A 20,989-nucleotide genomic window follows, 5' to 3' on the forward strand; every position below is an offset into this window, starting at 1 on the left:
GTATAGAGAGATGCATCTTTGTGTCACATATATTTATATATGTGTGTGTGTAACTATATATATTCAGGGTTCAATTGCTAAGCTTTTTATGTTTATATTCATTCCCATTTTGTTCTCATTCATTCTAACAATATTAAATCCTGTCTTCACTCACAAAATTATATTTCTAGCCCAGATTTCCGCCCCCCCCCCCTGAATTCTAGACTTGTTACTCAATATCTCCATATAGGGGTCTGGATGTTAGACATCTCAAACTCACTGTAACCAAAGAGGCACTCTTTTTCTTCCATTCCAAGCTTCTCCCACAGCTATCTCTAACTTAGTAAATAAAACGCTACAAAAAATAAAAACAGAAAATCTTGAAAAAAGTCAGAGTCAAGCAAAACACTTTATCCACTAAGGAAAAAGGATAAGAATTACAACACATTTCTTGCCAAAATTTATACAACCAAGGAAAAAGTGGAGTGAAATGTTTAAAGTGCTGAAATAGTCAAGCACAGCATATTGAATTCTATAGCCAATAAAATTATCCTGATTCATGTTGATGTATTGGAAAACCAATACAATATTGTAAAGTAAGTAAATAAATAAAACTGAAAAAAAAGTGAAGGAGAAATAAATACTCTCAGACAAACAAAATCTGAGGAAATCTATTTCCAGGAGAACTATTCTGCAAGAAATGTTGAAAGGAATTCTTCAGAAAGAAGGAAAATAATATAGGTCAGAAACTCAAATCTACATGAAGAGTGTCAGAGAAGGAATAAATAAAAGTGAACTAAATCGTTTATTTTTCTTAATCTAAAGGATAACTTTTTAAAGTAATACTAATACATTGGATAATTATAATATATGGATGAAAGAAATGAACAACAATGTCACAATGAATGGGATGAAGGAATTATGAAAACTCTCTAACTCATCAAAATATCTGAACTACATGTAAAGTAAGATAGTGTTATTTGACGGTGGACCTGATTCATTTTAAATATATATTGCAAATTCTAGGGAAACAACTAAAAAATACATATAAAGAAATATAATTGATATGTTGAGAGTGGAGATAAAATGAAATCACATATAATGCTTAATTAAAACCAAAAGAAGAGGGAAAATGTTTAAAAACAGATGTAAGAAATAGAAAGCAATCTTAGTAAATATTAAGCCAATTATATCACTGATTACAAAATGTGCTAACTAAAACTCAAAGATGGTCAGAATAGCTAAAAACACAAGTGAAGTGAAGTTACTCAGTCTTGTTGACTCTTTGCGACCCCATGGACTGTAGCCTACCAGGCTCCTCCGTCCATGGGATTTTCCAGGCAAGAATGCTGGAGTGGGTTACCAGTGGTTAAGACTCCATGCTCCTAATGCCGAGGGCACAGGTTCAATCCCTAGTTGGGATACTAAGATCCTGCATGCCATACAGTGTGGCCAAAAAAAAGTGTGCGTGTGTGTGTGTGTGTGTGTGTACCACTAGAAACCCAATTTAATTATAAAGACTTATGTTAAAAGTAAAGGAATAGAGAAAGTTATATATCAGGCTAACACTAGTCAAAAGAAAGCTGGACTAACTATATTCATTTTAGACAAAGCAGATTTCAGAAAAAGGAAAATAATCAGAGATAAAGGTGATATTACAACATAATCATTATGTATCATTATGTACATAATGTACATCATTACATAATGATAAAGGGTGCATATTACATCATGATAAAATCCAAAATGTGCCTGTGCCTAAGAAGAGAACATCAAAATGCATGAGGTAAAAACTGATAGAACTGAAAGGAAAAACAATATATGGGGCATTGCATGGAGCTTTTCTTCTTGTCAACCAGGTACTTCAAGCAGATGGACTGATTTTAAGGGAGCAATGGCTGAGTTGGGAGAGAAACAGCAGATGCTAAATAATCTCCAACATGTCTGTATTAGGCTTGAGGAAAACATGCCACATGCTAAGTCACTTCAGTCATGTCCAGCTCCTTGTGAACCCATGAACTGCAGCCCACCAGGCTCCTCTGTCCATGGGATTTTCCAGGGAAGAATACTGGAGTGGATTGCCATTTCCTTCTCCAAGAGGATCTTCCCAACTCAGGGATCCATCCCAGGTCTCCTGCATTGGCAGGAGGATTCTTTACCATCTGAGCCACCAGGGAAGCCCTTGGTGAAAATAGCAATGGGTTTACTAATAAGTCTCTGTAGAACAGCGTACCCTGCCCTGAAGGCACTGGGCTCAGTCTGAGTGGGAGAAACTTGAGGCCTTGTTATCTGCCTTCCTTCTGGCCAAGTCTGCTGCAGCCAGGAAGCAACCACAGGAACAGGGCAAGGAAAACCAATATGAGAGCAGCTTCCTTCCCGGGCTCCTTGCCCAGATCATCGGTTCCTGACAGCACAGATGGTGCTTGATATTTTTCTAAAACATGAAGCACCAGCCTTGAAAGTGGGCTTCAGTGCAGGTGATAAAAATATCTTTGTTGGTTCTGAAGACAGACACTTGTTTAGATCTGAGGAATTTATAGTTGGTACAACATTCTACAACACAAGAGCACAACTAGAAAAATAAAAGCGTGGGAGTTTATAGTTTATACTTTAAAATGGGAGTTGATTCTTCAATTTAAAGAAGACATAAGTAAGATTGTCCTTTGTTTTTTGTTTTTTGCTTAGCTGCTCAGTCCTGGCTGACTCTTTGCAACCCCATGGACTATAGTCCACCAGGCTCCTCTATCCATGGGATCTTTCAGACAAGAATACTGGAGTGGGTTGCTATTTCCATCTCCTGGTTTTTTTTGTTTGTTTGTTTTAGAAGTTCTTAAGTCTCAAATCTGGAAGCTGAGGTTGAGCAAAGGAGAGATGAACAATGAATGGAATAGCCAACGTCCTGCACGATAAATGTAAAGGACTGTCATTTTGTGGAAGAGGGTAATTGTGCAAGTGTCATGGTCCTTAAGAACCTGTCTTTTCTGTCATTACATTGATAGGGACTATCTAGATCCGGAGTCTCCAGCTTCTGGGATCTAATGCTTGATGATCTGAGGTAGAGCTGATATAATAATAATAGAAATAAAGTGCACAATAAATGTACTTGAATTATCCTGAAACCAACTATCCCTGTCCCCATCACCCCAGGTCCATGGAAATTCTTCCACAAAACTGGTCCCTGGTGCCCAAAAGTTGGGGGACCTCTGATCTAGATGACAAACTTGAATGCAAGCCTATTTTATGAAAGACTAAGCCCTCATTTCTCTAAGTTCAATGTGTGTACAAATCACCTGGTGAGCTTGTGAAAATGCAGATTTTGATACTGTAGTTTCTGGGGTTGCCTAAAATTCTGCATCCCTAGTAAGCTTCTCGGTGATGTCAGGGCCATATTGCATGGGTTGCACTCAGCTGTAGTAAACTGGGAAGAAAGTCCTGGGAGGTGAGTCACCACTGTGCAAGTCGGGCAAATCTTCCCAATGCCAGTTCATGCAAGAACCAAACAGGACTCAGCTCTGGGCCATTCTCCACCTAAGTGAACAGATATTGTGGTCTTGCTCAGAATGCCTGAATATTCAAGATGAAAGTAATAATAGAATTCTAGTTTAATCCCTTAGTTGTAGGATGGGAATTCTAAGATCCTGAAGGTAAAATCATTTATCTCTCCTCACATGAGTAATTAAATGTATGGTCAGGATTCCAACAGTGGTTTTCTGGCCAGTGCTCTTTACTGGCTTCATATAAGATAGGAAGCCAGGGACTTCCCTGGTGGTCCAGTGGTTAGGAATCCACTTGTGGTGCAGGGGATGCAGGTTCAGTCCCTGGTCAGAGAACTAAGATCCCATATGCCTCAAGGCAACTGAGCCCACATACAACTAGAAAGTCCATGTGCTGCAACAAAGATTACACATGACACAGTAAAGACCTGCATACCACAACTAAGACCCAATGCAACCAAAAACAAAAAAATAAATATATATATATACATATATCTCATTTAAAAAATGACAGGAAACCAGCCTACAACAGAAGATAGGAGGAAAGAACACACCATGAACAGTAGAGGCACCAGAAAAGCTGGCTGGAAAAAACAAGGGATAATAAAAACTGATGCAGGTTCAGTGAGTAACGATAAATAAAAACCAAATACAACAAAGTGCAGTGTAGAGATGGCCATTTTAATATTGGTATGATAGCATTTTAGGAGGCAGCACATCAAAAAGGGTCTTTTCCACCAGTATAGAATATATGGGAAATAAGTTTCAGAAACACGAGGAGCTTCTTTCTTCCTCATGGGGTGAGTGGTCTAGATTGAGGTTTCAGGGGAAATTGCCCTTCAACTTGTCTTTTCCTATATTATATGAGGTCAGATGTGGACTTAGAAGCCTCATGAGTTCAGACTAGGATAGTGCTTTCTTACTAAGATGTTTAAGGATTAAGGAAAAACAGGTCTCTATCAGACATAACTCAACCCAAGTCACCAAGGCAGTAGGAGGAAAGGCATGTAGCAGAGGCAAGCAAAGCCCAAGCAGGATCAATCAAGAAAGCCCCCAAGAAATAAAGGGTGGGATGAACTGGGATAGTGTTGAAACATACATATTACAATATGTGAAACCAATAGCTAGTGGGAAGTTGCTGTATAATGCACGCAGCTCACCCCAGTACTCTGGGATAAGCTAGAGGGGTGGATGGGGTGGAGGGTGGAAGGGAGGTTCAAGAAGGAGGGGCCATATGTATACTTATGGCTGATTCACGTTGTTGTATGGCAAAAACCAACACACCACTGTAAAGCAATTATCCTTCAAATAAAAAAAAAAATTTTAAAGAAAGAAGCTCCCCAACTGCAAGACCTCACAGTGGACCCCTGAGTCTCCCTCTTTGTGATCTTAAGCTTATATTCATCCCAGTGTTGGCTTTCTACCTCCCCTCCAACTCTTCTTCCTGTCTAAAAATAGAAAACTGCATAGTTCACCAATCTGGTCCTGATAAGTACCTAAGAACAAAAATAAACAGAAAAAATGTGCAGAGAATTCTCTAATTCAAGCATTCCCTGAACATCAATGCTACAATCTTTAGTCTGGAGTCCACATCACCTGTGTTCCATGTGGTCATTCTGGAAAATTGAGGAGGAAAATTATAGCCTGGGAAGCCTTTGAATTCCTCCAAGAAAGGGAACAGATTCTGGGACCCGTGACAGCGGAGAGTACGAGCTGGGGAAGGAAAAGCACATTCGAAGAGAACCTGGCACTGAGAGGCAAGAGGGTGTGGGCGCCCACTGCTCGTATGATAAGAAGCTGACAGGATAGGTGTAAACTCCAGAAACATCAGCGCAGAAGGGAGGGTGAAGGCAGGACTGTAGCATAGCAGAGGCACTTGTTCTTCTGGACGGTCTCTTCAGGGGCCAAAGATGGCAGGATCCACAGAAGATTTAATGAAAGCAATTGCAGCTTTCACAAGCTCATGCCTGACGGACCCTGGTAGAAGGAGGAAACAAAAATGAAGTCTGAGGGACAGCGATGAAAGGACAGGCTCTCCTCCCAGGCTCCCCTAAACTCTTCAGCATCTTCCCTGAGGCCTACTTAGCTGTCTTCAATACCCCTGACTTTTTTCTCCCTACTGCCCAGGCGCCCTTTAATCTTCTCCAGCCCCAGAAACATTCAGCAGCAGTGAAACGATACATACCCAAGGAATAAGGGCTCCACATCCAGTCCTACACTCAGAACAGCACATTTTCACTTCACGTCCTTCTCACAGCTCACACTCCCCACCCATGTCCCCTTCCCTCTACAGCCACCTCCTCCACGCCTCCAATTTCAGATCGCACCCTCATCCAACCAGCTGGGGCATCAGGAAAGGTCGGAACCAGGATGGGCAGGAAGGGAAATATGGGGACCCTATCTTGGTAACCCTCTATCAGGCTTGGAGGCTCAATGCCTGGGATGATGGCTAGCTTCCTAAACACGGGGGAAGATGGGGTCTTAGGACTGGGTTCCTACCTGCGTGGATGTGAATCCAGGCCACTGCCTTCCTTTCCAGAAGCTCCCACTCACAATCCATGTCCTTAGCATTGTCATGCAGCCAGAGCACTGCCAGGACTGTGGCCCAGCTTGAAGAATTCGCATCCTGTACCACAGAGAGAGATTTCCCTGAAGTCCCCAGGTTAAGTTCAGGGACTCCCCTCGTGGCCTAGTGGTTAAGCATCTGCCTGCCAATGCAGGGGTTTTGGGTTCGATTCCTGGTCAGGGAACTAACATCCCACGAGCTGTGGGCAACTAAGCCCGTGTGCACTGCAACTAGAGTCTGTGCACTACAACGAAAGATCCCTCACAATGCAACTAAGACCTGACACAGTCAAATATAAATATTTTTTTTTAAAATTCAGATTCCTTATTGAAGGACTCTTCATTCCCCTGATTTATTGATCCAGTTACCATGAGAAGGAAAGAAATGTTAGTCGGACATGTCTTGTTCTCAATAAAACCAAGTTAGAAATTCATGATTCTCATATCTTCTTCCATTTATTTGTAAATTATCCCTTTAATTATTTGTCTTAGAATAATTATTTCAAGAGAAATATAATGCTAGACACATATATAACTTTAAACGCCCTAGCAGCCACATGTAAAAATATAGAAGTACAATTATTTAATATATTGCATTTAACTTAATATATTCAAAATATTATTTTAACATGTAATCAATTTAAAAATAATTATCAAGAATGGTTTACATTTTTATGTCTTCTGTGAAATCAGTTTCTCTTTCACAACTGTAGCACATTTCAATTCAATGGAAAATTTCTCACTTGCATTTGTTATATTTCGAGCTCTTAGAGGTCACATGTGACTCAGTTCAGTTCAGTTCAGTTCAGTCACTCAGTCGTGTCCGACTCTCTGCGACCCCATGAATCACAGCACACCAAGTCTCCCTGTCCATCACCAACTCCCGGAGCTCACTCAAACTCATGTCCACAGAGTCAGTGATGCCATCCAGCCATCTCATTCTCTGTCGTCCCCTTCTCCTCCCGCCCCCAACCTTTCCTAGCATCAGAGTCTTTTCCAGTGAGTCAACTCGTCGCATGAGGTGGCCAAAGTATTGCAGTTTCAGCTTTAGCATCAGTCCATCCAATGAACACCCAGGATTGATCTCCCTTAGAATGGACTGGTTGGATCTCCTTGCAGTACAAGGGACTCTCAAGAGTCTTCTCCAACACCACAGTTCAAAAGCATCAATTCTTCAACGATCAGCTTTCTTCACAGTCCAACTCTCACATCCATACATGACCACGGGAAAAACCATAGCCTTGACTAGACGGACCTTTGTTGGCAAAGTAATGTCTCTGCTTTTTAATATACTGTCAAGTTTGGTCATAACTTTACTTCCAAGGAGTAAGCGTCTTTTAATTTCATGGCTGCAATAAGCATCTGCAGTGATTTTGGAGCCCCCCAAAAATAAAGTCTGACACTGTTTCCACTGTTTTTCCATCTATTTCCCATGAAGTGATGGGACCGGATGCCATGATCTTTGTTTTCTGAATGTTGAGCTTCATGCCAACCTTTTCACTCTCCTCTTTCACTTTCATCAAGAGGCTTTTGAGTTCCTCTTCACTTTCTGCCATAAGGGTAGTGTCATCTGCATATCTGAGGTTATTGATATTTCTCCCGGCAATCTTGATTCCAGCTTGTGCTTCTTCCAGCCCAGCGTTCCTTGTGATGTACTCTGCATATAAGTTAAATAAGCAAGGTGACAATATACAGCCTTGACGTACTCCTTTTCCTATTTGGAACCAGTCTGTTGTTCCACGTCCAGTTCTGACTGTTGCTTCCTGACCTGCATACAGGTTTCTCAAGAGGTAGGTCAGGTGGTCTGGTATTCCCATCTCTTTCAGAATCTTCCACAGTTTATTGTGATCCACACAGTCAAAGGCTTTGGCATAGTCAATGAAGCAGAAATAGATGTTTTTCTGGAACTCTCTTGCTTTCTCCATGATCCAGCGGATGTTGGCAATTTGATCTCTGGTGCCTCTGCCTTTTCTAAAACCTGCTTGACATCTGGGAGTTCACGGTTCACATATTGCTGAAGCCTGGCTTGGAGAATTTTGAGCATGACTTTACTAGCGTGTGAGATGAGTGCAATTGTGTGGTAGTTTGAGCATTCTTTGGCATTCCCTTTGTTTGGGACTGGAGTGAAGACTGACCTTTTCCAGTCCTGTGGCCACTGCTGAGTTTTCCAAATTTGCTGGCATATTGAGTGCAGCACTTTCACAGCATCATCTTTCAAGATTTGAAATAGCTCAACTGGAATTCCGTTACCTCCACTAGCTTTGTTTGTAGTGATGCTTTCTAAGGCCCACTTGACTTCATATTCCAAGATGTCTGGTTCTAGGTCAGTGATCACGTTATCGTGACTATCTTGGTCGTGAAGATCTTTTTTGTACAGATCTTCTGTGTATTCTTGCCACCTCTTCTTAATATCTTCTGCTTCTGTTAGGTCCATACCATTTCTGTCCTTCATCGAGCCCATCTTTGCATGAAATGTTCCCTTGGAATGTGACTAGTGAATACTATATTAGATGAGGTGATTATAGCATATTTAAAATTTATTTAATCACCTTCCACGTTTTGAAAATTCAGAATGATGGGTGTCCTTCAAGAACTGGCATTTGTCTCATATGTCTCATTCGGCGTATATCTCAATATTCAACAATTTCTCAATTAGAAGATTCAGTAAGTTACCTTGAAATTCTTGAACGGAATTTGTCCTCATCAGCATACGTGAACACATTTGAAATAAGTTGCCCCTATTGATACTTCACCTCTCCTAACTTTGGTGAAATTCTGTTAATTTCTGGACCACCCTGTTTAGGAGAAAGAACATGGATTCTGAAGACAGATAGTCCTAGATTGAATCCAGCTCTGCCACTGACTAGCTGAGTACACCCAAAGATATTATGATACTTCTTTGAACCCTGGTTTATTCATTTATTAAGTACAGCATGAGTAGGATTTACCATATTTAATTGATTGATGAATAAACAAGGTCATGAAGGGAAGTGCAATGCATAGTGGCTGGCATAGAGTAATTGCTCAAAAAATATAATTATAACTAAGATGACTGGCAGAAAATGTAGTTAAAGAGGATTTTTGCTTTCCCTCTGTCATCCATCAACTCTAAACCATCAACTTCTACTAGCAGACTAATTCCTCGTTCTTTCTGCTCCAACACAGCCAGAAAAGTATTCAACTTCTAATTATCAGAAGTTAATTTAGTCTATGACCTCTTGTATTCTCGTTTCTCAGGTGAGTCATGATTCACCCCAATTCTCATTACTCACCTCAACCTCACAAAAATATACACACTCTCTTTTCTTCTCTGAATCTCACCTTGTCAGGAAGTGCAGCCTGTATGTCTTCCAACTTCATACCCAGGACCAAGGCCAGACCTTCATTCAGATCCCAGGAACCATCTGCCTTTTGAAGGGAAATCAACTGTACAAGACGATTATCTTCAACGACTGTGGGGGAGAAGAAAAGAGAGGATGGGAAATTATGGTGCTAATGGCCCCTGAGCATCCTGAGAGACAGGTCTGAATTCAGAGACAGGATGCAGTGAGAGCCCAGCACTAAACAGATACCACAAGATCCTCATTTCAGTCTTGTCCCCTAGGACACATTCTCTCTCTCTCTGTGACAATGCGGGTCACTCAGGTGACATACTGAGTGCACTGATACATTCAGTAACAAGGGAAAGATACAGGCCACCGAAGAACCCGCATGATGGTGCCGTTTAGGTCTTACCCAGTCCTGCTTATTTTATTTTTATTTTTTAATTAATTTTTATTATCATGTAGTTGCTTTACAATGTCATGTTAGTTTCTACTCTACAGCAAAATAAACAGGACTGGGTAAGACTTAAACAGCACCATCATGTGGGGTCTTTAATGACCTGTATCTTTCCCTTGTTGAATTTTGAATTTCCTTCCCATTTAGGTCACTACAGAGCATTGAGTAGAGTTCCCTGGACTATACATTCGGTTCTCACTAGTTATCTGTTTATACACAGCATCAGACATGTTTAAATGGGTCTTAAAACTTTAGGTATATTAAAAAAACTCTAGACAAATATAGCTTGGGTTTCAATTATCAAAATTTCCAAAGAAAGAACATATAATGGAAGCTGTCAACAGTCTATCTCAAAAAAATAGTGTAGTATCCAATCCTGGTGGTATGAAAATTGCTTAAAGGCCACAAAATTTTCACAGAAAGTATCTCACACCTGGCTATCAATCCCATGAGATGATGTACTTACAGCAACTTAGAAAATTAGTAGGTAAGAAAAACTGTAACCAGAGAAACAGTTCCACTCCAATGGAAAAAGAAAAAATACCTAAGGCTCTGATTTCGAAAGTCTTAGTTTGAAACTCAGCACTCTTAAACACTCAAAATGTAACAGTTGTTTAACAGGAATCTCAGCCTTTCTGTAAATTCAAGACAATAGAGCCTAACACACGACAAAGAATGTAAAGTACTTGGAAGGCCACTAATTAGCTCTCTACAAATAGTAATTGCTAATTAATTCATAAAAACAAGCAGCTTATTCTCCTGGGTAATTTTTCTTTCTACTTTGGTAAAAGGATTCATAAATGAGAAAGCTCAGAGTGGGGATATTCTGAGTTACTGAAATAGTAGGACACTATGGACAACCAACACAAACTATTGGTTTGTCCAAAAAGTTTTCCATAATAGCTTATGGAAAAACCCGAATGAACTTTTTGGACAACCCACGAAGGTTCTTGTGACAACCCAAGGTGGTGAGGAGCTGTGCAGATGAGCAAGCTAAGGCGCTAATAAGTGAACTAATTTGCCTAAAATGCCACAACTGGGAGTACAGAGCTCTGAATCCACCTTAGACCCTGAAGCAGTGATAATCTAATGAGAATGAGTGCCAAATAAGATTTTAAACAATGAAATAATTGTACAGCACAAACTCTGGCTACAAAACTGGAGAGACTAGAAATAAATGTCCTGTAAACTGGAAGAAGCACAAGCTGGAATCAAGATTGCCGGGAGAAATATCAATAACCTCAGATATGCAGATGACACCACCCTTATGGCAGAAAGTGAAGAGGAACTCAAAAGCCTCTTGATGAAAGTGAAAGAGGAGAGTGAAAAGGTTGGCTTGAAGCTCAACATTCAGAAAACAAAGATCATGGCATCCGGTCCCATCACTTCATGGGAAATAGATGGGGAAAGAGTAGAAACAGTGTCAGACTTTATTTTTGGGGGGTTCCAAAATCACTGTGGATGCTGATTGCAGCCATGAAATTAAAAGACGCTTACTCCTTGGAAGGAAAGTTATGACCAACCTAGATAGTATATTAAAAAGCAGAGACATCACTAAGGTCCGTCTAGTCTATGGTTTTTCCCGTTGTCATGTATGGATGTGAGAGTTGGACTGTGAAGAAAGCTGATCGCCGAAGAATTGATGCTTTTGAACCGTGGTGCTGGAGAAGACTCTTGAGAGTCCCTTATACTGCAAGGAGATCCAACCAGTCCATTCTAAAGGAGATCAATCCTGGGTGTTCATTGGAAGGACTGATGCTAAAGCTGAAACTGCAATACTTTGGCCACCTCATGCGACGAGTTGACTCACTGGAAAAGACTCTGATGCTGGGAAGGACTGGGGGCGGGAGGAAAAGGGGACGACAGAGAATGAGATGGCTGAATGGCATCACCGACTCTGTGGACATGAGTTTGAGTGAACTCCGGGAGTTGGTGATGGACAGGGAGGCCTGGTGTGCTGTGATTCATGTGGTCGCGGAGAGTCGGACACGACTGAGCGACTGAACTGAACTGAACTGAAACCTATTTTAATAGAAAAGACATCCCTTCATGGTGAAATGTACTTAGATTCCATTTGTTATGTACATGAAAAGCCAGCTACTTGAAACAAAAGGCAGTGACCAGGGAACACTCTTTGGTGACAGACAATTATCAGACAGTATCAGGAAGACCCATTTGTAAAACCCAGCCTGTATAAGAATGGCAGTGCAGCAGGGGCCCACACATGGTGAGTTGTGCAGGAGGAGGGCCCCAGCCCATAGGCAAGGAGTGTGAGCTGAGATGGCACTGTAGTTTATTTATCTAGGGCTCAACTCAGACTCTACTGGGTAGGTTTCAGGGTCATAAGCTGTAGGGACTGACCCTGGCAAATATAGGGACTGGACAAATCTTACCCTCTGCCTGCTGCTTTTCAAATAGGTAACTTCCTGGGTAGGGAAGTCACAGGGCTCCCCTGGTGGCTCAGGTGTAAAGAATCCACCTGCCAATACAGGCAAGACAGATTCGATCCCTGGGTTGGGAAGATTCCCTGGAAAAGGAAACGGCAACCCGCTCTAGAATTCTTGTCTGAGAAATCCCATGGACAGAGGAGCCTGGCAGGGTATCATGCAAGGGATCACAAAGAGTCAGACACAACTAAGCGACTAAATAGCAAAACAAAGAAAGCCACAAGATAGCAGAGAATTGAAGATCTGTTCTTCAGTACCCATAGAGAAGAGGATAAGGCTGAGGCCCATCTCACCTGGACCGTGAGTTTCCACATTGGTCTTTTTGGCAGAAGCACGAGGCTTTGGCTTCTCAAGACAGGCCTCTGATAAGGATGTGCATTTCTTCTGTTGTCTGTGACCAAGACTCCGGCGTGCTCTTCGTCCTATACAGGTGGTAGACAAACACTGGTCAGAAAAAGTCCCTGGAAAGATGCTCACGTAGAGAGAACAGGCTCTGTTTAATCACAGGCTTAAAAGGATCAGGATCACGACTATTCTGCTGGTGGGACACCCCTCAGTAATGGCCGAGAAGGAGGATGGATAAGGCCTCTGAATGAGCTGAAAAGCACCAGTGTAGACATAGAGACCAAGGCGCCCTCTATGCTCGGGTGTAGCCAAAGGCCCTGGATAACTTGAGACCCTCCTATCCAGATCAGTTCAGCCACTGTCTCTATTGTCCATTTTTTTCTTCTATGATGAGCCCATTTCCTGCACACAACATCACCCTCTGAGCGCTTTGTACTTTGTCTTCTGGAACTCTTGACACAGGACAAAGACCTCTTCTGCATCTTGAGTTTCATCACAAGAGGCTTCTTCTATTTATCTTAACTTAAAGCTGTTAAAACCTGTTCTTGCCCTACCCCTTCAAATTGCTCGAGGTGCCATATCCCAAGTCCCCAGGTTTGGGAGGTGTGGGTGGAAACCACTTCAGTCCCAGTTGCTGCAGCCAGGTCCCCAGTCTGCCAATCTCACCTGGGTTACCCTCCTCATATCCTTGCTGCTGTCAACCTCCAACCTCTCTGTCACTTCCCATCAGCCACTGGAGTGTCTGAAAGATCACAGACTTGCACTTCATTGCAGGCTGCATCACCTTGAGAGATGGCAACACCTATGCAGATAACCTGTCCAACACCCTAATTTAAAATTTCTTGACTTCTTCAATCAAATGGGTTCAGCCTCCCCTCTACTTCACCACTCCCTCCCAAGTCAGAATCTTATTATCAAGCAAATTGTTCCACTTATACAGAATAAACTTTAAAAATATTCTACTTTTAAAATACAGGATCCACTTCTTCCCGTTTCTTTTCTTTTTTATTATGGGTTTTTTTTTGGTAATTAATTTATTTTTTATTGGAGGCAAATTATTTTACAATATTATATTGGTTGGTTTTGCCATACATTGACATGAATTCGCCCCAGGTTTACGTAAGTTCCCCCTCCTGAACCCCCTCCCACCTCCCTCCTCCCTTTATCCTCCCTCTGGGTCATCCCCGCATGCCAGCCCTGAGCATCCTATAACATGCATCGACCCTGAACTAATGATTCGTTTCACATACGACAACATACGTGTTTCAATGCCATTCTCCCAAATCATCCCATCCTCACCCTCTCCTACAGAGTCCCAAAGACTGTTCTATACATCTGTGTCTCTTTTGCTGTCTCGTATACAGGGTTATCATTTGCATCTTTCTAAATTCCATATATAATTGGGGAATAATTGCTTTAGAATGTTGTATTGGTTCCTGCTGTACAACAATTCAATTCAGTTGTAACAGTGTGTGTCTATGTGTATATCTCCTACATCTGGAGCCTCCTTCACCCACTGTCGCACCCCTCTGGGTCATCACAGAGCACCAGGCTGGGTTCCCTGTGCTATGCCGCAGCTAGCTATTTTACACACAGTAGTGTATATGTGGCAATGCTACTCTCTCAATTCGATCCACACTCTCCTTCCCTTCCTGTGGCCACATGTCCGTTCTCTAGGTCTGCATCTCTATTCCTGCCCTGCAAATAGGTCCATCAGTATCATTTTTCTAGATTCTACATATATGCACTAACATAGTGATATTTGTTTTTTTCTTTCTGACTTATTCCACTCTGTATAACAGGCTCTATGTCTTTGACCTCATCTGGATTCTAAGTCTGTTTCCTCTATTTTTTTTTCCTATGTAACAACTTCCTTCTATCTTTACTTTCTTCCCTATTTAGCCTAAATCTCAGGTCCAACACTATACTACTCTCTTATCAATATCAACTCTATGTCCCTAATTTCTTTTTCATCACACCCATCTGACAAAACCCCAACCTCAGTATTAAGCCAACACTCTACCTGCTTCATTCTTATACCAAAGCTCCTGATTCCTTTTAGTAGTTCGGTGCCACTAAAAAAGTCAAGGAATCAAAACTAAGCTGGACTTTCAACACCATGTTGGGTCTTCAGTGCTGTGTGTAGGTTTTCTCAAGTTGCAGCAAGCAGGCTTCTCATTGTGGATTCCAGGATGAACAGGCTTAAGTAGCTGCAGCACATGGGCTCAGGAGTTGTGGCTCCTGAGTTCTAGAGCACAGGTTCAGTGGTTGCGGCTCATAGGCTTGGTTGCTTCACAGCATGTGTGATCTTCCTGGACCAGGGATCAAACCTGGGTCTCCTACACTGGCAGGTAGATTCCTAACCACTGAGTCATCAGAGGAGCTTCACTTATACCCTCTGTCATCCTGTAATATGGACTGTTTCCTGTCCAAGCCAATAAAACTGTTCTTCATTAGATTGGCAAGGGCTTCTCTGATATTTATCCAGTAGCTCTTTTTCAGCTTTCACCTTGACTTTTCTGCAGTATCTAACATTTTGATGCCATCTGAATATTCTTTGTTTTGAATACACATTCATTTAATCATCTTCCCACTTCATTTCTTCTTAATTTCATTTGGAAAATCCTCTGCCATCTATCCCTAGATACTTGGGATACCTAGTCCATGGGATCGCAAAGAATTGGGCATGTCTCAGAGACTGAACAACAAGGACCTTTCACAAACTTTTTCTTTAAATGCTGTGTTCAGATGTCCAGAGGCCCTCCTTTTGCATGAGTTTGAATGGGGTAAAACTTACCAGTTGCACACTTCTGTGGTGACACGGATGGCATCAGTGGGGCAGTACCCGGCAGCATTGGCCTTGGAACATCCCGAGGAGTCAGTGGCCCCTGAATTGGCATGTTGAGATCCTTGTTGACAGCAATGAAAGCTGTGTGGGAGCTTATGACTCCACACTCCATGCTGACTTTCAACACATCTTTTTTATCACCTGCTGGAGTCTCCCTGAGGCCCATGTCCTTGGTCTGGAGGAAGGATTTGGCTGCAAGTCGGTGAATGGTGAGGCTAAAAGGAAAAAAATCCTGTGATTTAGGGACAAGCACACAAAAGTCAGTTACATAGGACCCTCAAAAGTTAAGGATGAAAAGGAGGGGAAAACCAGATTAGGGGAAGAAAAAGAGATAAATGGGTTAGGAAGGAGAAGTGATGGAGGGCTACTACTGAACCCAAAATAAGAGAAGGAAATCAACCCTGAAGGATGGCAGAGACCAAACAAGAAAGAAAGAAAATAGCAAAGGGACACTGAATTCTCACTTGGCATCGAGCTTGGGTTGCAGGGAAAATGACACTTTATTCTCCAGACTCTCTCCTTGGAGTGTGTACTTGAGGCAAACTTCTCCTGTTGCCTCTGCTGGCTACAAATTAGACAAGGGTAAAAATGACAGAGGAAGAGATTACCAAAAGAAAGGATAGAAATGGGGCAGCTCCCCAATCCAACCCATTAAATTTCTGATGGGGAACCAGGCAACTCAAGAAATCAGAGACTTGAAATAATAGAGAAGGGCCAGGCTGACTCTACCTGGCAAGGGAAATCTCTTGATGAGACTCTACCAGCTTTCATGGAATTGCCCAGAGCAGAGGTTAGGACAATAGCTACTCTGACTAGAGGAACAGACAAGAATGAGAACTCACCGGCATTGTCCCAGTCAACTGGGCATAGAGGATTAATCTCTGACCCCTAAAGAGGACAGTCTGTTCTGGGGAAAGCATTTTAGCAGACAGACCATCAGGCAAATTCCAGCTCAGAGAAATATCATCTACCATGGGCTGCAGAGAACGTTTCAGGGCTCTAAGTGCCTGGAGAAGGAAAAAGACCAGAATAAGCACAAAACATAGCAACAGCAACAATACTACTACTAACGGAATATCGCATACCAAGTGTTCCATTCCGTTCCATCGCTCAGTCGTGTCCGACTCTTTGCGACCCCATGGACTGTAGCCTACCAGGCTTCTCCGTCCATGGGATTCTCCAGGCAAGAATACTGGAGTGGGTTACCGTTTCCTTCTCCAGGGGATCTTCCCGACCCAGGGATCGAACCCGGGTCTCCCGCATTGGAGGCAGACGCTTTAACCTCTGAGCCACCAGGGAAGCCCAATGCAATGCAATACATGATACACCTATTCCTTAATACTATCTACACCAGGACATGGGCATTGTTACTCTTACTTTACAAATGAGGAAACTAACATGGAGAGACTGAATAGCATAATTATGAAGGAAGGAAGGAAATGTCTGGGAAAGGAGACCCAGGAAAGGTAGGGATTAGATAAGAGATCTGGGAAAGAGGAATTTAGAAATATAACCAGAGGTGGAAGATGCTTCCCTCGTGTATATGGAGCAAATGGACTATCAATCCACCACCTCTTCCAATTTACCAGATCTATTACTGCTGTTCCTTCATCTTTACTTAGCAGTATTTGCACAGAGGATGGGGTACAATACCAAAAGAGGCCCTAAAGCAAACACCTAGAATCGCAATCATGACATTCAAAATTCAGTTTCTCTGTTTCGGGTCTTAAACCCAAAGCCCTAACCTATTCCAGCATATTGGCTCTGGGCTTCCAACTACTAGAACCAGACGCCATTTCTCCCCAAACTATATACTGGGCTCCTTCTGCGTAAGGCTGAAAGCAGTCACATTAAGCATATAGCCCAAGTCCTTAGGGATATAAGAAAACGAATGCTGGCAGTGAGTTGTTGCCCCGCTGTGCTCCACAATCTCCTTATATTGACACCTCTAGACACAAGGCCTATCCCTCACCTTGGCCTGCATTCTCTCCTTGCCTGTGATAAATTCTGAAGTGCCCCGTGACACCCGGGCAATGCCTTTTACTAGGCTGGTGGAGACTCCTTCACCAATACCAAATGAAAAACATCTGGAATTATAAAAGAAGATGTTAGAGACAGGCACTAAAAAGTGAATTTATAAAATTAACACAAAATGATGAAAAATACATAAAAAGATAGTTTTCTTCCTTGACCAAAAGTATAAGCTACCATTTATTGACCATATTTCAGGGGACCAGATGCCTTAAATTAATGATGCACTTTAACACAAGGTTCCGAAGAGATAGGTGAACATTTCATTTTCACAGGTAAGGAGCTAAGGCCCAAAGAACTTAAAAAATATGTCCAAGATCACATATCTATGAAAAAGCAGAAATTGCATTGAGCACTAGTCTGATCATAAGATGCCCCTGGCAAACCATTATATATTACACTGATTCTAGAAGCAGAAAAAAACAAATAGAACTGCATCTTCATCAATTATTTTAATAATCAACCCAAAGAATTAATCAGAAATCAGAAGTTAGGAAAAACAGACACTGCCATCAGTGTTTGACTAACACTGTACCGAAATCACATCTGCCCTCAAAAGGCTAGTCTTACAAAAAGTGAAAGTGTCAGTTGTTTAGTCATGTCCGACTCTTGGCAACCCCATGGACCATAGCCTGCCAGGCTCCTCTGTCCATAGAATTGTCTGGCAAGAATACTGGAGTGGGTTGCCATTCCCTTCTCCAGGAGAACCTCCTGATTCAGGGATCAAATCCTGGTCTCCAACATTGCAGGCAGATTCTTTACCATCTGAGCCACCAGAAAAAAAGTGTCTCCTGCTCTTCTAACTGGAGGGTCCTCTCCCCACCCTTGTCAATGTGTGCCAAATAGCTTTTAAACCACAGATTCCCAAATAAGACTGTCTATAAACAGAGATACTACAAAAACAAGCATTTTTTAAAGGCATGACAAAAACAGTTTTAATTATCTGAAATTAATATACTGTAATTTTGGCCTATATATCCATCTCTTTTTTATTGGGTTAATGTGAGTCGTCATCCCCATATCTAGTGATATCAGCCTCAGGATTAATGCTCTAGACATGGAGAGCTAAGAACCCGACATCCAACTGCAGGAACCTAACTGTGATCAAGCCCTCCGGAGACCACAGCCTGCCAGCATACTGGTATTATCTTCTTCAAATTCACAACATGATCTCTAATTTTTTTTTTCTGTAAGAAAGAACATATTCATAAACCAGAGACGTGAGAAAAGACACAGGAGCAATTTAAAAGGGTTTCCACTGACCAAACCTAGAAATTCTGAGACTTTAAATAGATAATGAGAGCAATGAATCTGTGGGAGAGGGTGAGGGTGGGATGATTTGGAGAATGGCATTGAAACATGTAAGTTGTCATATGTGAAACGAATCACCAGTTCAGGGTCGATGCATGTTACAGGATGCTCGGGGCTGGTGTGCGGGGAAGACCCAGAGGGAGGATAAGGGGAGGAGGGAGGTGGGAGGGGGATTCAGGAGGGGGAATTCATGTACACCCTGGGAGGATTCATGTCAATTTATGACAAAACCAACCAATATAATATTGTAAAATAATTAGCTTCCAGTAAAAAAAATAATAAATTTTAAAAAAAGAAAAAGAAAAAAAAATGAAAAATAATAGAAGAATCGAAAAGTACACATTGATACAACAACAACAAAAAAAGGTGGGGGAGGAGGCACGGAGGTAGTCAGGAAGAGAAAATTCCTCTTTACAGTAGGATGCCAAGTAACAAACAAGGAAAAGTTGAAAGAATTGAAAAAATCACCATTTTGTAACCACTAACAGCAATCTGGGCAATAATCATCAGTGAATGCCAAAACTTCTGGGTAAACATTGGCTGAAAACAAGAAGTTTACAAAAATGTCAAAGTTATATGTCAGATACCACCTTTAACTAAGTGACAAAATCCACAGCCAGGCCCAAATTCACTTTGGAATATTTTTTACAAAAATATTTAATATTAATCTAAACATAAACTTAAATAGTCAAACAAACATAATTGAAATTTTACAAAAATAACTAGCTAGTACTCTTTTAAAATGTCAGTGTCATTAAAGATAACCAAAAACCAAGAAACTACTCTAGAGGAAGAGAGATTAAAGAGGCATAATAACTAAATAAAATACTTATTATTGGATTTCCTCCTGAACAAAAATTTAAAAAAAAAATTCTTTATGACATTATTAAAATATTGGCAAAATGACCTATATTTTAAAAATGTATTATGTAAAAATTAAATATCCTGAATTGAGTAGTTGATTTTTTTATTTACTTATTTATTTTTGGCTGTGCTAAGTCTTGTTGCTGTGTGTACTTTCCTCCAGTTGCAGTGAGACGGGGCTACTCTCCAGCTGGCTTCTCTTGCTGCGGAGCGTAGGCTCTAGGGCCCACGGGCTTCAGGAGTTGCGGCACGTGGGCTCAGGAGTTGTAGCTCCCAGGCTCTAGAGCACAGGCTCAGTAGCTGTGGGTCATGGGCTTAGTTGCTCTGTGGCATGTGGGATCTTCCTGGATCAGGGATTGAACCCATGTCTCCTGCATTGGCAGGTGTATTCTTCACCTCTGAGCCACCAAGGAAGCCCAAGTAGTTTTATTCTGGCTATTTGTCAGATACTCTTAGTTATACATATGAAAGGTCATGGCATCTGTGGCTTGCTTTCAACTATTTCAGACCAAAAAAATTAAGTGAAATCAATATGTTAAAACACCGATAACTGGTGGACATGGGTGAATGGTTCATGAACATCTATCGCTTTATTCTTGCAACTATTTGCTAGGTTTGGTAAATCTTTCAAAACAATATATAGGAAACACACATTTAGAAAAAATGAAGAAAGACCCAAATGAAAGGAAGGACATATCATGTAGATAGATTGAAATGTTTGATACAGCAAATACTAAAGTTCTCCCAAAACTGACATAAAGAGAATACAATTCTAGTCAATATCCAAACATGTTTCCTCTTTTGGTAAAAACTGATAAGCTAATTATAAAATACTAAAAGTCCAAGAATGACTAAGTCTTGAAAAAAGAACAAAGCTGAGGATTTACTCTACTGGAAATGAAAATTTATCAGAAAGTAACATTAATTTATACAGTGTATTGCTGGCACATGTCCAGAAAAACAGACCAACAGAATGCAACAGAGGATCCAGAAATAAGCCACACATGTATAGATGCTTATTTGTGACCAAATGGCTCTGTACATCACTGAGGAAAGGATGAACTTTTAAATAAAAGATGATCAACATGATATCAACATGATATCCACCTGAAAAAAAGAGAGAGAGAGAGAGAGAAAAGAAACCTGACCCCTAACTCATACAATTCACAAAAATAAATTTCAGATCAATTGTGATTCTAACTGTGAAAGAAAATACAATAAAATCTTCTAGAAAATGACAAAGGCAAATAGCTTCAAGACTTTGGATAACGGAAGACTTTTTAACAGAATACAAAAAAATACTAACCATAAAGCAAATGACTAAA

At 41.2% G+C, this 20,989-nt stretch overlaps 1 protein-coding gene across 3 annotated transcripts in view; it reads right to left on the bottom strand.

Annotated features, from left to right (window-relative positions):
- Positions 1-4,135: 4,135 nt before the first annotated feature.
- VWA5A (von Willebrand factor A domain containing 5A) overlaps positions 4,136-20,989 on the bottom strand; it is a 33,397-nt gene continuing 16,543 nt past the window's right edge. For all 3 annotated transcript variants that reach the window (XM_055415983.2, XM_055415985.2, XM_055415986.2), the window contains 8 exons: positions 17,431-17,545; positions 16,301-16,465; positions 15,923-16,023; positions 15,408-15,673; positions 12,559-12,687; positions 9,360-9,490; positions 5,973-6,099; positions 4,136-5,450 (listed from right to left, as the gene is read on the bottom strand). In XM_055415983.2, coding sequence (XP_055271958.2) covers positions 5,371-5,450; positions 5,973-6,099; positions 9,360-9,490; positions 12,559-12,687; positions 15,408-15,673; positions 15,923-16,023; positions 16,301-16,465; positions 17,431-17,545 — 1,114 coding nt within the window. In that variant the 3' untranslated portion in view covers positions 4,136-5,370. The remainder of the gene's footprint in view (positions 5,451-5,972; positions 6,100-9,359; positions 9,491-12,558; positions 12,688-15,407; positions 15,674-15,922; positions 16,024-16,300; positions 16,466-17,430; positions 17,546-20,989) is intronic.

The sequence above is a fragment of the Moschus berezovskii genome, chromosome 25 (assembly GCF_049115385.1).
Source record: "Moschus berezovskii isolate FMDL1 chromosome 25, NW_MosBer_1.0, whole genome shotgun sequence".
Classification (NCBI taxonomy): domain Eukaryota; kingdom Metazoa; phylum Chordata; class Mammalia; order Artiodactyla; family Moschidae; genus Moschus; species Moschus berezovskii.